We start from the raw sequence: 12,455 nt of genomic DNA, 5'->3' as shown, positions 1-12,455 counted from the left end.
TGAGTTCAATTCCAGAGTTCCATTCCCGTTTGTATGTTCTCCCCGTGTTTGCGTGGGTTACCTCTGGGTGCTCCGGTTTCCTCCCACACTCCAAAAACATACTAAGGTTAATTGGTTGCTATCAAAATTGACCCTAGTCTCTCTGTCTGTCTTTCTGTGTCTGTGTATATGTTAGGGAATTTAGATTGTAAGCTCCAATGGGGCAGGGACTGATGTGAATGAGTTCTCTGTACAGCGCTGCGGAATCAGTGGCGCTATATAAATACAGGGTGATGATGATGATGATAATAAATCCCACATACTTACCTTGTTATGTCTTCTTCTATAAGGTAAGCTTGCAATCTTGTAACCTTGTAATCCAAAAGGAACCCCATGAACTCCATGAAAAATCATTTTTGCAGTCATAAAGACCTCCTTTTGTATACAAAAGTCCATGTAAACAATCTTCTTTTCTTTGGTCAAAAGACCCCAACTTGTAATCCAAAGTGGCTTGAGAAATCTGCTTGTCTATTAAGGACCCCATAATAAATCCACTGCAACAGGCTTGGCAAAAAAAAGAGAACACAAGCACACTATGGTTTTCTATGGAAGACTATCTTGCCGCAGAATAAGAAATAAACAGACGCAAGGTCTTTTTATACTGTACGGGGATTCCCATGACAGTGTGGGAAACCCCTGTACAGTGTTCTCTTAATGCCAGGAGTGTGATTGTCGAAATTTCCACTGTCTGCAATCACACTGTCAGTATTTTGTGTCAGGATTTCTTACATGTAGGTATTTAGGCTGTTGGTAATATTTGCATGTCCGTATTTTCAACGTTGGGTATTTCCTACTTGTCAGTATTTCAGTGTCAGCATTTTAGTGTCGGTATTCTTTGTGTCAGTGTTATTAGCGTCAGAAATATGATTACCATCCTTTTTAATAGGAAAACATATTAATCTAAGTACAGTCTTCTATAAACTTATGCATTAGCACAAGAATAGGAGCCTAACATTACAAAAAGGTGATAAAATAGCATATACACATCCACATTTTTTGTAGTCGATCCTTATCCAATAGTTGGGAGGGCAAACTTTCATGAATTTCCTTTGCACCAGTTTTCATAAATGTCCTCATTTGTCTTTACATATATGTTTATTATATGACAGATCAACTTTTTCGTACAGTTGCTCGCTTATTTTGATTGCACTTCAGAGTGATGCAAAGAGATCATTATCATCTTACATGCCGTTTATTAGCAACTCACAGTGCAGACTACTGAAGACTTTGTATGCTAAATTTGGAATTCCCCTTGCTCTGTTTGGCTAGTATAATTTACTCCTAAAACCCCTAATTTAGCAATGAGACTACCTGTATTCAAAAAAAAAATACACATAATTTATCAGCAAATGTTATTGTTCTTTACATTGGCAGTGAAAATATAGACCTAACCTATCTTGTTGTCCATAAACATTTTCACGTTAGCATTGACATATTTAATGCACAAAAGATTACATAAACCTAGGATTGGGACAAGCTAAGAATCACTAGCAGCTACATTATTGAGAAGTTTATTGTGTAATATATTATTAAAAAATTAACATTAGAGGTTAAAATTCTGATCTTTGACTGCAACCTAAGTCCAGATGTTGTGTCTGAAGCCATCTGAAACAATTTAAGGTGCTTCCGCAGTCTATTTATGTCATTTTAGAACTAATTGGCTGCAGTGTATGGGCACAAAATGACTATCAATCCTGTTCAAAATTTAATCTGTAAATATCTGATGATGATCAGAAGTGGTGGATGATGACTGATCTGATTGAGTCAGCAATCCTCATTTGAGCACGCTAATTATGCTTTATAGGATCTGGCCATTTGGCTCAAACTCAGAATGGTCATTTTTTAACGGTTTTAATGTTTTAAACATTTCTCATTTATCTAGGATGCTCTCCAGAAATCCTCCAGTACTCCAGATCCAGTAGCAGAAGTTTCTGTGCCCACTCTACCCCATTCTGCTTCACCCACACCAGCCAACCATCCAACAACCACTTCTAATCAGACCCCTCCTGCTGCACTGCAAACTGAATCAGTTGTTGAGGAGACAAACCAAGAGTTAACCCCTAACACACTGGGAAATGGCAGTAGCTGTCCTGTCAGTAGCCATTCGAATCCTCCACCATTAGCTTCTGCTCCAATACCAGGAGAGGATCCTGGGTTTGTCAAAAGTGCACAAGGGACTGGTATGACACTGAACCAAGATGGACTTTCTAGAGAGCAACTTGAGCATCGGGAACGATCCCTCCAGACCTTGAGGGACATAGAAAGGTTGTTGCTTCACAGTGGTGCTGGTAATGAATCATTTTCAAAGCACACACCAAGTCCAGTAGAGGCACCTTTACCTCCTCATCCTCCATCTCATGCCTCTTCAAACCTTCCAACCCCAGTAAAAAAGTATGAGGAGCCCTTGCAGTCCATGATCACTCAGACCCAAAGTTTGGGGGGTCCAGGGATGGAACAAGACATGGGAGGTCCTCAGTCTGGACCTGATATGGGCCATCAGATGAGCCTTATGATGCAAAGGTTGGGACAAGACAGCCTTACACCAGAGCAGGCTGCATGGAGAAAACTTCAGGAGGAATATTATGCAGAAAAGCGGAGAAAGGAAGAGCACATGTCCATACATGGGAGGTCAGCACCTGATATGATGCTCAGGGGACCTCCTCCACCTTACCATAGCAAGCCTGGTGAACAGTGGATTAGTAATCGGTTACCTGTACCCTTAGAGGGGCAGGAGCCAATGCAGCTAAGAGGTGGAGGGATCACATTTCAAGGCTCACGATTTCCAGGCAGATATGGAGCCATGCAAAACTTACCAATGGACACAATGGGGGTTATGCAGAGACAAGGCAGGTGGCCTGAAGATATGACAACAATGGGAGGAGGGCAAGGTGGCTTTCCACAAGGGGGAATGGCATATCCTGGGGGAGGTCAGGGAGAAGTAGAGAGATTTTTAAATTCTCATTCACGAGATGAGTTCTTGCGACAACAGCTATTGGAGAAGCGCCCTGCAGGTATGCAGAGACAATTGTCAATTTCCAGTGGACAAGGCATTGATATGGAACGAATGATGATGCAACAGCGTCAAGGTGACTCTTCAATGTTCCAAGGTGATAGCATGGGTGGTGGCCGTCCCATGGGCATGGACTTTGGAGGTTCCCGCGGTATGCTGAGCCCCACTCTTGGGCAGCCAGTAAGAGAACTTGATCAAACAATAGGAGGAGGAGCTAACCTTAATATGAACATGAGTGTCAATATGAATATGAACCTAAATCTTCAAATGACACCCCACCAACACATGCTACTGTCACAGAAAATGAGGAGTGGAGGAGACCTAATAGGTTCTCAAGGAGGAGTGGGATCGGAGGAGCTGGTGCGGGCAGCACAAGCACAAAACAGCAGTGGAATGACAGGAAGTGGCCAGAAGATGGTAATTCAAGGTCAGTTCCCTCAGGGGCAGACAGGGTTTCCCCCAGGGCAGGGTCCATATACCAGCATGCAGCAGGAAATGAGCATAGACATGTTTGGACCAGAGCACAGTTCTGTGGGGAGCACCACACGACTCAGCCACATGCCAATGCCCTCAACACCTGGCTCCAATCCAGCAGGTATTGGACCAGTGCATATGGCTACCAACAGGAGTATGGGTCGCAGACCAACAGAACTGACAATCAGCGTAAATCAGATGGGATCACCTATTATGAGTCACCTTAAGTCTCCCACACTTGGACAAGTGAATTCACCCCTTGTCTCATCCCCTTCAGCTAACCTAAAGTCTCCCCAAACTCCAGGAGGTCAGATGGCTGTGCTCCCTCCCTCCAATCCCCCAAGTTCTCTCAAGTCTCCTCAATTACTGGGCTCATCCTTAAGTGGACGGTCACCCAGCAGCTCCCCTGGCAGACTAAAGTCACCTCAGATGAATGTACCCTCTCCAGCGTGGGTACCATCTCCTAAAACTGCCATTCCTAGTCCAGGTATTCCACAAGGAAAACAGGGAATAGGCATGAATTCTGCAACATCACATGGAGTCGTTGAACAGGGTATGAATTAAATATTTTCTGAATGTTTAATTACATCACTTTGTAATTACATATCTGTGGATAGGTGTCAATATGTGTCTGCTTACAGAATTAGTGTGTATAGGTATATTTTTAGTTGTGTCACGCTATTCAGGTATATGTGACTCTTGGAAACGTAGGCAAGTGGATTCTATTAGGCTGTCCTGCATTGATTTTCCACGTAGTCTCACCTGTGAACTTTGTCAAGGGCAGAATGAAACAACCTCTATTACAATAGCTAAAGTAAAAAAACAGCAGTTGAAAAAGCTACTGCTTCCTCAATGGAATCCCCTATTTCCTATTCCCTGTGCTTGAAGTATCGCTGTTGTAAGATATTTTCCATTCCCATTCTCTGTTTTCCTCCAGCTGTTTTGCACAATCATTCTTCAAGCGTTTCTGTATGCTTTGTGGATGGTTGTACTTGTGTACATAGATGTCTCTTCTTTTCAGATGGAACTCCATCCCAGAATCCTCTGTCCTTGATGATGTCACAGATGTCCAAGTATGCCATGCCTAGTTCCACTCCTTTGTATCACAATGCAATCAAAACGATTGCCACCTCTGATGATGAGCTATTGCCAGAGCGTGTTCTTCTTCCACCAGGTAGTCTACAAGGTGAGGGCATCGAGTTATCACTGTATATGTCAGTGTGCAAGAGGAAATTAATCGGAAAACTAGGGAATATGTGTTTAACACATTCTTAAAGCTTGATACAATGTTAGGGAGATCTATGCTCATTATGTACATAGTACACAATGCAGCAGAGAGGCTTTTAGAACTCCCCAAAGAAGAGCAGATAAGTAGGATACAGAGGAAGAACAGAAGCAACATCAGAAGAAACACAACTTTCTTCACTTAATGCTGTGGCAAAAGTGCATATACTAATTGTGTGCTTAGTGAATTTATGGTGCAAAATGTTAAATTTGTATAGTCCTTGTTCAAACATTAGAATACGGTGTACAGAATGCTTTCTTCTCATTTTAAAGGCAACAATTCATAACTAAGTTTACATTTTGTTCCAAATTTTCACCAAAGACATTTCTTACAAATAATATAAGTTTGGGGATTTATTTAAGAGAAGGAAGCAAATTAATGTTTAAATAAAGTCTAGGCATAGGCCACATGTTGAAACATGCTTTATCTGGCTATATATTATTATATATTATGTGTTTCAGGTCCTGGGATGAATACTCCTGTTTCTCTGCACTTGAATTTGAATGCTTCACAAAGCCCAATGGGAAACATCAGACTCCAAGGACAGCCAACTCTATCCCATGAACCTCCTCCTCCTATGCTTAGTTCGCCTGGTCCTCCGATGCATCCACCAATTGGTCCTATTCAGAACTCCTTGATGATTTCCTCGGTAACCCAGGATCCTTGTTGCCCTTGTCCTGGGTCACAAATGATGTCGTCTAACCAGCTCGTCTTCCCACAACGTCTTCAGCCTGGGACACCCCACAATCCACCTTTACCACAAGGAGGGGGAGGCAGTTCCATGCAGCCACACTATCCAGATGAAACACCAAATCAACCCCGCTTGCCTCCTAGATTATCAGATCCCTATGGCCCGGGTCTTCCATCTCTGCTCACTGACCCAGATCTGGGAGAGGTAATACGACAATCAGCCAGCGGTATTCCAGAATTTGACTTATCCCGGATCATGCCCTCAGAGAAGCCTAGTAGTACATTGCAGTACTTTCCCAAAGGAAGTACACAACACCCAAAACCACACCCCACTAATATGCACCTTCTTGGCCTGCAAAATATGATGGTAGAGCAACATTCGGGTCGTTCAGGCCCAAGTCTTCCAGGCCCACAGAGAACCCTGGGAGTGCCACCTATGCACCCTATGGGTAGGACAGGAATGGCGCCTCCACCTCAGATGGCGCAGCAGAACTTCATGCTTATGAAGCAACGGAGTGTGTCAGGGGAGATGTACCCACAGAGTGCCAATATGTTGTCACCACAGGGTGTTCTTGGAGGGCATCTGCATGGACAACAAAGCATGATGGTTGGACACCAAATGAGACAGCGCAGTGTATCCTTAGATACTTACATCCCAGGACCTGGACACCTACCATTTTAATGTCGGAGACTCGCTAGCACCAACCTCATTCTCCCTGCTAAAATTCACTTTCAAAGGTTAACCTTTAGTAACTTCTCCTTTGATCAGTACCTTTCCCCTCAGTCCCCTCTCCACTGTCCCAGTTCTTTCAGTTAGTCTTGCTTCTCTTTAGAATCTTTCCTTGATAAGGTGTTTTCTTTTACTGTCTCCTCTGTCCCCCTGAATTCTCTTCACTTCTACCTGTACTGTATCAATATTACATTTTATCATCATAAACCTTTCATTTATTGTGCCAGCTCTGTCTGCTAGTCTTTCCAAAAGCTAAATACGTCTAATCCGTTTTCATTATTTTTTAATAGTAAGTCCCTCCAAAACTCTGCAACGCTGGACAGTGGGTATAACAAATCATAAAACCAAATCTAACATAACAATTACAACAAGTACGAGGGTGAGGAGGAAGGTGTCTATCCTTTGTTTTTAATCTCTTAAAACTTCTTTGCCTCATACACAAGTGTGCTTTTCAAGTGTCTGTTGTACACCAGAGATAAAAATAAAATTAAGATCCATTTGGTGAACACTGTTAACACCAGTAGGCATGTACAGTGAACTATGGCTGGAATTTGGATGCAAGACGGTGCAGCTTGAAGTGTTTGAAAGTGGCCATTGTGTATGAGGCCTTAATGTTACACTTCAACCTTGACTTGTTCTAATTTTCAAAGTCTTTTTAATGTCTCCCACATTCGTGTGTCTCCCACATCACTTTTTCTGAGCTTTCACGATTCTCTTATTTTCATATTTCACCTTCACCATCTGACTCGCCCATCTTTAATATTCTGAACAACTTCTCTCTCTTCACCCTTCCTCACTGTTCTTTCCATAATTATCTATCATCTAGTTGTAAACCAAATCTGGACATTGCCAGTAGGGGATGTATAAGGTGGGCAGAAGCAATGGGTTGGTGCAGTGTAATGTCTCTGTACAGTGATGTCTCTTCCTCTGTATATCTTTTTGTGAGTGTGGCTTTTTCTCTTTTATTTTTTTTTATTAAAGCAGTGAAAATGTGCAAAGGGTTTTGAAAAAAAATGTAAATACAAGAAATGAAATGTGAAACGTTGTGTACTTGTATCTTTAATATTTGTTAGTCTGTGGAATTTGGTTTTCGTCTGTAATGTGGCATAAGCAGGAACTTTATCAGGGTACACATCCATATTTCCTTTTATGTCACAACTGCAATACTCCTTATATAAGTCCAGCACACTATTCACAAACTCAAACCCAAGCAGCAGTTTTAGGCTTATAAAACACAGAAAGACAGGGTAATGGACCTCAGATCCAGGGCCTGATTAAGGGTTCTGGCCTCCCTAGGCTAATACGGCCGCAGAGCCCCCCCCCCCTCCTCCGAATATATAGGTGTATAGGAACACTCCTGAATATGAATGTTCAGGTGTATTCTCCAGCATTCAAATTTAGACAGATTGTGCTATTGTCTCTTACCTGTTCTTGCTCTTCTCTCTTGCAACTTTGTTATCCTCTCGCTGGCTTCTGGAAAGTTGGCGTCCTGTTTTGAAAATGTATTATAATGCAAACCCTGAATGATTAGGCCCTTTAGTTAAAACAAAACACTCCATTATGGCCAGCTAAAAGTACCCCATTGGATAGGCATATATAAGCAATATCTGAATATTTGTTGTCAATCAAATACAAACCTCTACCAGCCCCATCTCACTAATATTTAGTTTTCTAGTGATTGCTGAGACCACCCATGTGACCACCACACAATCATGAGATTCTGCCCCCCAAAGCTGCTCTATTTTTTAAATACCCCCTGCAGCCATTTTCCTTAACCACAACCCCCCACAGCCATTTTCCTTAACCCCTGCTGCAGCCATTTTCTTTACCTCCCACCCTGCATTCATCCCCCTTCCAGCTATTTTCCTTACCTCCACTCTGTAGCTATCCCCCCCCCGTCACATCAAAACTCCCCCAGTCACATATATCAGCCCCCCTCCTCTGCCCTCCTTCATACATATCAACCTCTCTCCCTCCCTATAGATTTTCATGGCAGCCCCCCCCTCCCACCCTATAGATTTGTATGACAGTCCCCCTCTCCCTCCCTATACATATGCATGACAGTCCCTCCTCTCCCTCCCTATAGATATGCAGGGTAGTCCCCCCCTCCCTATAGATATGCAGGGTAGTCCCCCCCCTCCCTTTAGATATGCAGGGTAGTTCCCCCCTCCCTATAGATATGCAGGGTAGTTTCCCCCCTCCCTATAGATATGCAGGGTAGTTCCCCCCCCTTCCTATAGATATGCAGGGCAGTTCCCCCCCCTTCCTATAGATATGCAGGGCAGTTCCCCCCACCTTCCTATAGATATGCAGGGCAGTTCCCCCCCCCCCCTTCCTATAGATATGCAGGGCAGTTCCCCCCCCCTTCCTATAGATATGCAGGGCAGTTCCCCCCACTTTCCTATAGATATGCAGGGCAGTCCCCCCCCCCTTCCTATATATATGCAGGGCAGTTCCCCCCCTCCCTATAGATATGCAGGGCAGTTCTCCCCCCTCCCTATAGATATGCAGGGCAGTTCCCTCCCCCCTCCCTATAGATATGCAGGGCAGTTCCCTCCCCCCTCCCTATAGATATGCAGGGCAGTTCCCCCCCCCCTCCCTATAGATATGCAGGGCAGTTCCCCCCCCTATAGATATGCAGGGCAGTTCCCCCCCTCCCTATAGATATGCAGGGCAGTTCCCCCCCCTCCTGATAGATATGCAGGGCAGTTCCCACCCCTCCCTATAGATATGTAGGGCAGTTCCCCCCTTCACTTACCTGTAGTTGTGCCAGCGTCGCTCCTCTCCTCAGATCAGCAGATAGGAAGTGAAGACGCCCTGCTTCCTGTCTGCTGCACAGCAAGAGGCAGCCTGGTGATTGGCTGTGTGTTGCTAACCACTGACCACCAATGCTTTTGATCGTCGAGCCCTCCACCCCCCCGTGGCGACCCCCTCCCCACCCCGAAAAAAGAAATGAATGAAGAAAAATAAATAAATAAATAAATACCCGCAGCGCCGCGCCCCCCGGGACCCAGCGCCCCAGGCTGCATCCTGGTCAGCCTAGTGGTTGATCAGGCCCTGCTCAGATCTAACACATAACTCAAGAATTGCAGAGTCTTTGTTAGCTATGTAACATCTTGCTAAAGTTCTAATACAACAGGCTGCAACTGGAGGAGTCAAAAGCTGCAAAGAACCGTAATGACAACTCATAGCACCACTTAGGCTGGGTACACACTACAGAATTTTCTGGACAACGTTTTATCGACAACAATTTTACGAACGATTGAAAAAAAAAAAAAAAAGCGCTGATCAGCATACCGATCCATGTGTACACACTATACATGTTTTAAAAGATTTTCCCTCAGATCTGTGCTCTTCAACTGTCATAACCGCCGACTGAAAAGATCATGACTCTGTGACCTCAATGGAGATCCTGATTGTGAGTGCATACACATTGCAGGATTGGAAGGATGTCGTGCCATACATGAACGAGATTTATAGTGCTGCTGAACAATCAAAACACGATGGTCGGTGCTTTGGAACGACTATTGTCAACATCTAAGTGTACACACTAATGCAATATCGGGCTGAACAGTCATTTATCAGGTGATTGACCCGAGGGTAGGCTGAAAACACTGTAGTGTGTACCCATTCTAATCTTTCCTAACTGGCATCAACTGTGGATTGGCCAATCAGAGGAACCCTGTACCGACATTGCCGGTTATGCTGCTGTGTAGTAAACTGCTGGTCTTAAAAAAAAAAACACCTTAAAGAATACTTGTTAAAGTCACTTGAAAAAGTAAAACTAGCTATAAATCAGCAAATCAATAAAATAGTACCTAATTTCCAAATGTGGTCCTCCTGCTCTTCATTGTAGCTTGTGCTGCAACATTCTCATCATATTATACAGCAGAGCCAATGGAATCTCTATGCAATGTCATGGAGATACCTGTGTTGCATTTTCTGGAGCACAGATAGGTATACTTTAAAGTCACTTTTTTGTATTTTTACTTTTTTTTATTAATCTAAATTGGAGTTCTACCCCATTAGAGACATCTGCTGTAGCTGTAATAGGACAGTTTATGATTTGTTTGGGAATCATGCAGTGTACTACAGCTCTAGAGGCAAAACTGGTAAGTAATTCCCTGAGTAAACAGAGACAGTAATTTACAAAGTGTGAGTTGGTCAATGTGCAGCACTTAGACTTCCTCCGAAACACGTGGGTTGGTAGAGAAAGATGGCTGTGCTCGCAGAGGAGCAGTATGTTGGATTAGCTAATGGAAGGCGTAGGGAAAACGAAGTATGGATTAAGCATACCAGTTTGCTTAGTATTGTGGAGTGGTGTGAAAATTAGATTTAATTTTGCAGAGCAATATTGGTGAAATTTAATAGAAGGTGCATTTTTAGGGGACAATCATTGCAGAGCCATTTGAACGCCACAAAAGGACTTGAGTTTTGCACCAGCTCAGAGCGGGTGTCATCCTAGAATTTTATTGGGATGCATTTTGCACCTTCCATTTGTACTTTAGTGGAAAAGTTTTAAAAACACAAAAGGGGCATATGCTATAAGGAAAGGTATTAATTAACTAAAGGGGTGTTTGGTAGTATTAAGAGGCTGGACTTTGATGCAATGTTTACACTTACATAATGTCTCTTGAGATTTTTCCACTATATCCCCCATACATAGACCCAATTCTATGGCTTCTCCTAGGTGCATGCACTCTAATGTGCCTGATGCATAACCAAGGTGTTTGGTTGTGCCCATCCATTAAGCTTCATAAATGAGTTTTACATATACTCTGACAATCAAAAAAAGGTAAAGTATCAATATTATATGTGTGATACCTATTGCCTTTTTAAACACAATTCAGTATACTTTTAGATATGTTATACTATGGTGTTAGCATCTATTATAATCATTTTCAGGTCACTGATGTCTGTATATCCTCACTTTTGAACTGTACATGAACATGGATGCATGCTTTTGAAAGTAGCACTTTCAAAACTCTGCTCAAAAAGTGTTTCAAAATTTCATGGGAACACATATATATTTTTTAACTGCTTTTTCAGGATTCAAAACAGAACCCTGCTCACATATAAGCTTATTTTTGTAAGGAGTTACATTATAGGTTTGTGTAATGTGCCTCTATATTAAGCAAAGCTTACAATGACGTCACGTTCACTGGAAAAGCTGTATTTATTTTACCTTTTCTGCTTCATCATGTCTTCCTGAATTGAGGACTCAGAGTTCTAAACGCAAGAGTAAATCTAGGAGTCCAAATATCTGCTCTGTGTAGCGATGTCATTAGAATATAACTAGTATCTGTGCCAAAACTGCTTTAAAGAGCTATTACCTCCTTCTCAATTGAAATATTAAAGTGCTTTTCAGTGCTTTCAGATACACTAATGTTCCTTTTTATTCAGTTGATATTCTAAAATCCCTTCTTATGTATTATGTCAAATTATTTATGTGATCTGTCTATTAAAAAGTTTGAGCATGACCTCTAGAGCACCTCTTGACAAAAGGATATTATGGCACTAATATTTTACTAATGCAATACAAACATTTTTTTCTACCCTTTGAAGGTCCTTTTGGTAAAAAAAAAATGGAATCTTTGGTAGATAAGTAGGGTGAAGAGCAAAATCTTATTGCCACATTACAAATAACTTTTTTAGCCCCCAGAGAAGTTGTTTTTGTGTTCCAAGTACCACTCCATAGACCAGAGATACAGAAAAAACTTTTCTAACCCAAACAATTGGGAAAGTCAAAATTTCCGCCAAAACATCACACGAACCTAACACTACATCTCCCAGATACAAGTCTTATTTCAAAGTAGGAAGAAGTTAACAACATTTCCTGGTATTCTAGAGGTATGTTAACTTATGTAGACAATTGATTTATGAAGGTTCTCTTGAAGGAATTGCAGTCTTTTTGGATTTAGAAGAAGCAGAAACCTATCTGCCTCATAACATGATAATAAATATTCTCTTGCAATCAAAATGTACAAAAAGATGACAACTGGAGAAGCCTTGTCAGTCTTGGAGAACTTCATGATCTGTATCAGAGCAATTTCACTGGCAAAGGTTCACATCAAGAAGTAATCTTGAAGGTCTGGAGCAAGAGAGAATAGAAAAACAGTCCTGAACTCTGAAAAGGTCTCGCCAAAACTTTCCAGGAGACCTCCTTAGGACATTTCCCGTTATTGAATTTTGACCAAAAAAAGCCAACAAGGGCTATGTAACTAGAG

General features: G+C 42.3%; 1 protein-coding gene across 6 annotated transcripts in view; it reads left to right on the top strand.

Moving 5' to 3' along the window:
• Positions 1 to 7,269, top strand: part of BCL9L (BCL9 like) — a 37,223-nt gene extending 29,954 nt beyond the window's left edge. For 4 of the 6 annotated variants that reach the window (XM_075190487.1, XM_075190488.1, XM_075190485.1 and 1 more), the window contains exons 6-8: positions 1,922 to 4,076; positions 4,545 to 4,709; positions 5,270 to 7,269. In XM_075190487.1, the coding sequence (XP_075046588.1) occupies positions 1,922 to 4,076; positions 4,545 to 4,709; positions 5,270 to 6,180 (3,231 nt within the window). In that variant the 3' untranslated portion in view covers positions 6,181 to 7,269. The remainder of the gene's footprint in view (positions 1 to 1,921; positions 4,077 to 4,544; positions 4,710 to 5,269) is intronic. The other 2 variants (XM_075190490.1, XM_075190489.1) reach the window with 1 other exon arrangement.
• Positions 7,270 to 12,455: the final 5,186 nt, after the last annotated feature.

Source organism: Mixophyes fleayi, chromosome 11 (genome assembly GCF_038048845.1).
Source record: "Mixophyes fleayi isolate aMixFle1 chromosome 11, aMixFle1.hap1, whole genome shotgun sequence".
NCBI lineage: Eukaryota > Metazoa > Chordata > Amphibia > Anura > Limnodynastidae > Mixophyes > Mixophyes fleayi.
Note: the sequence above shows the minus strand (reverse complement) of the source record. Positions and strands in the feature narration are given on the sequence as shown.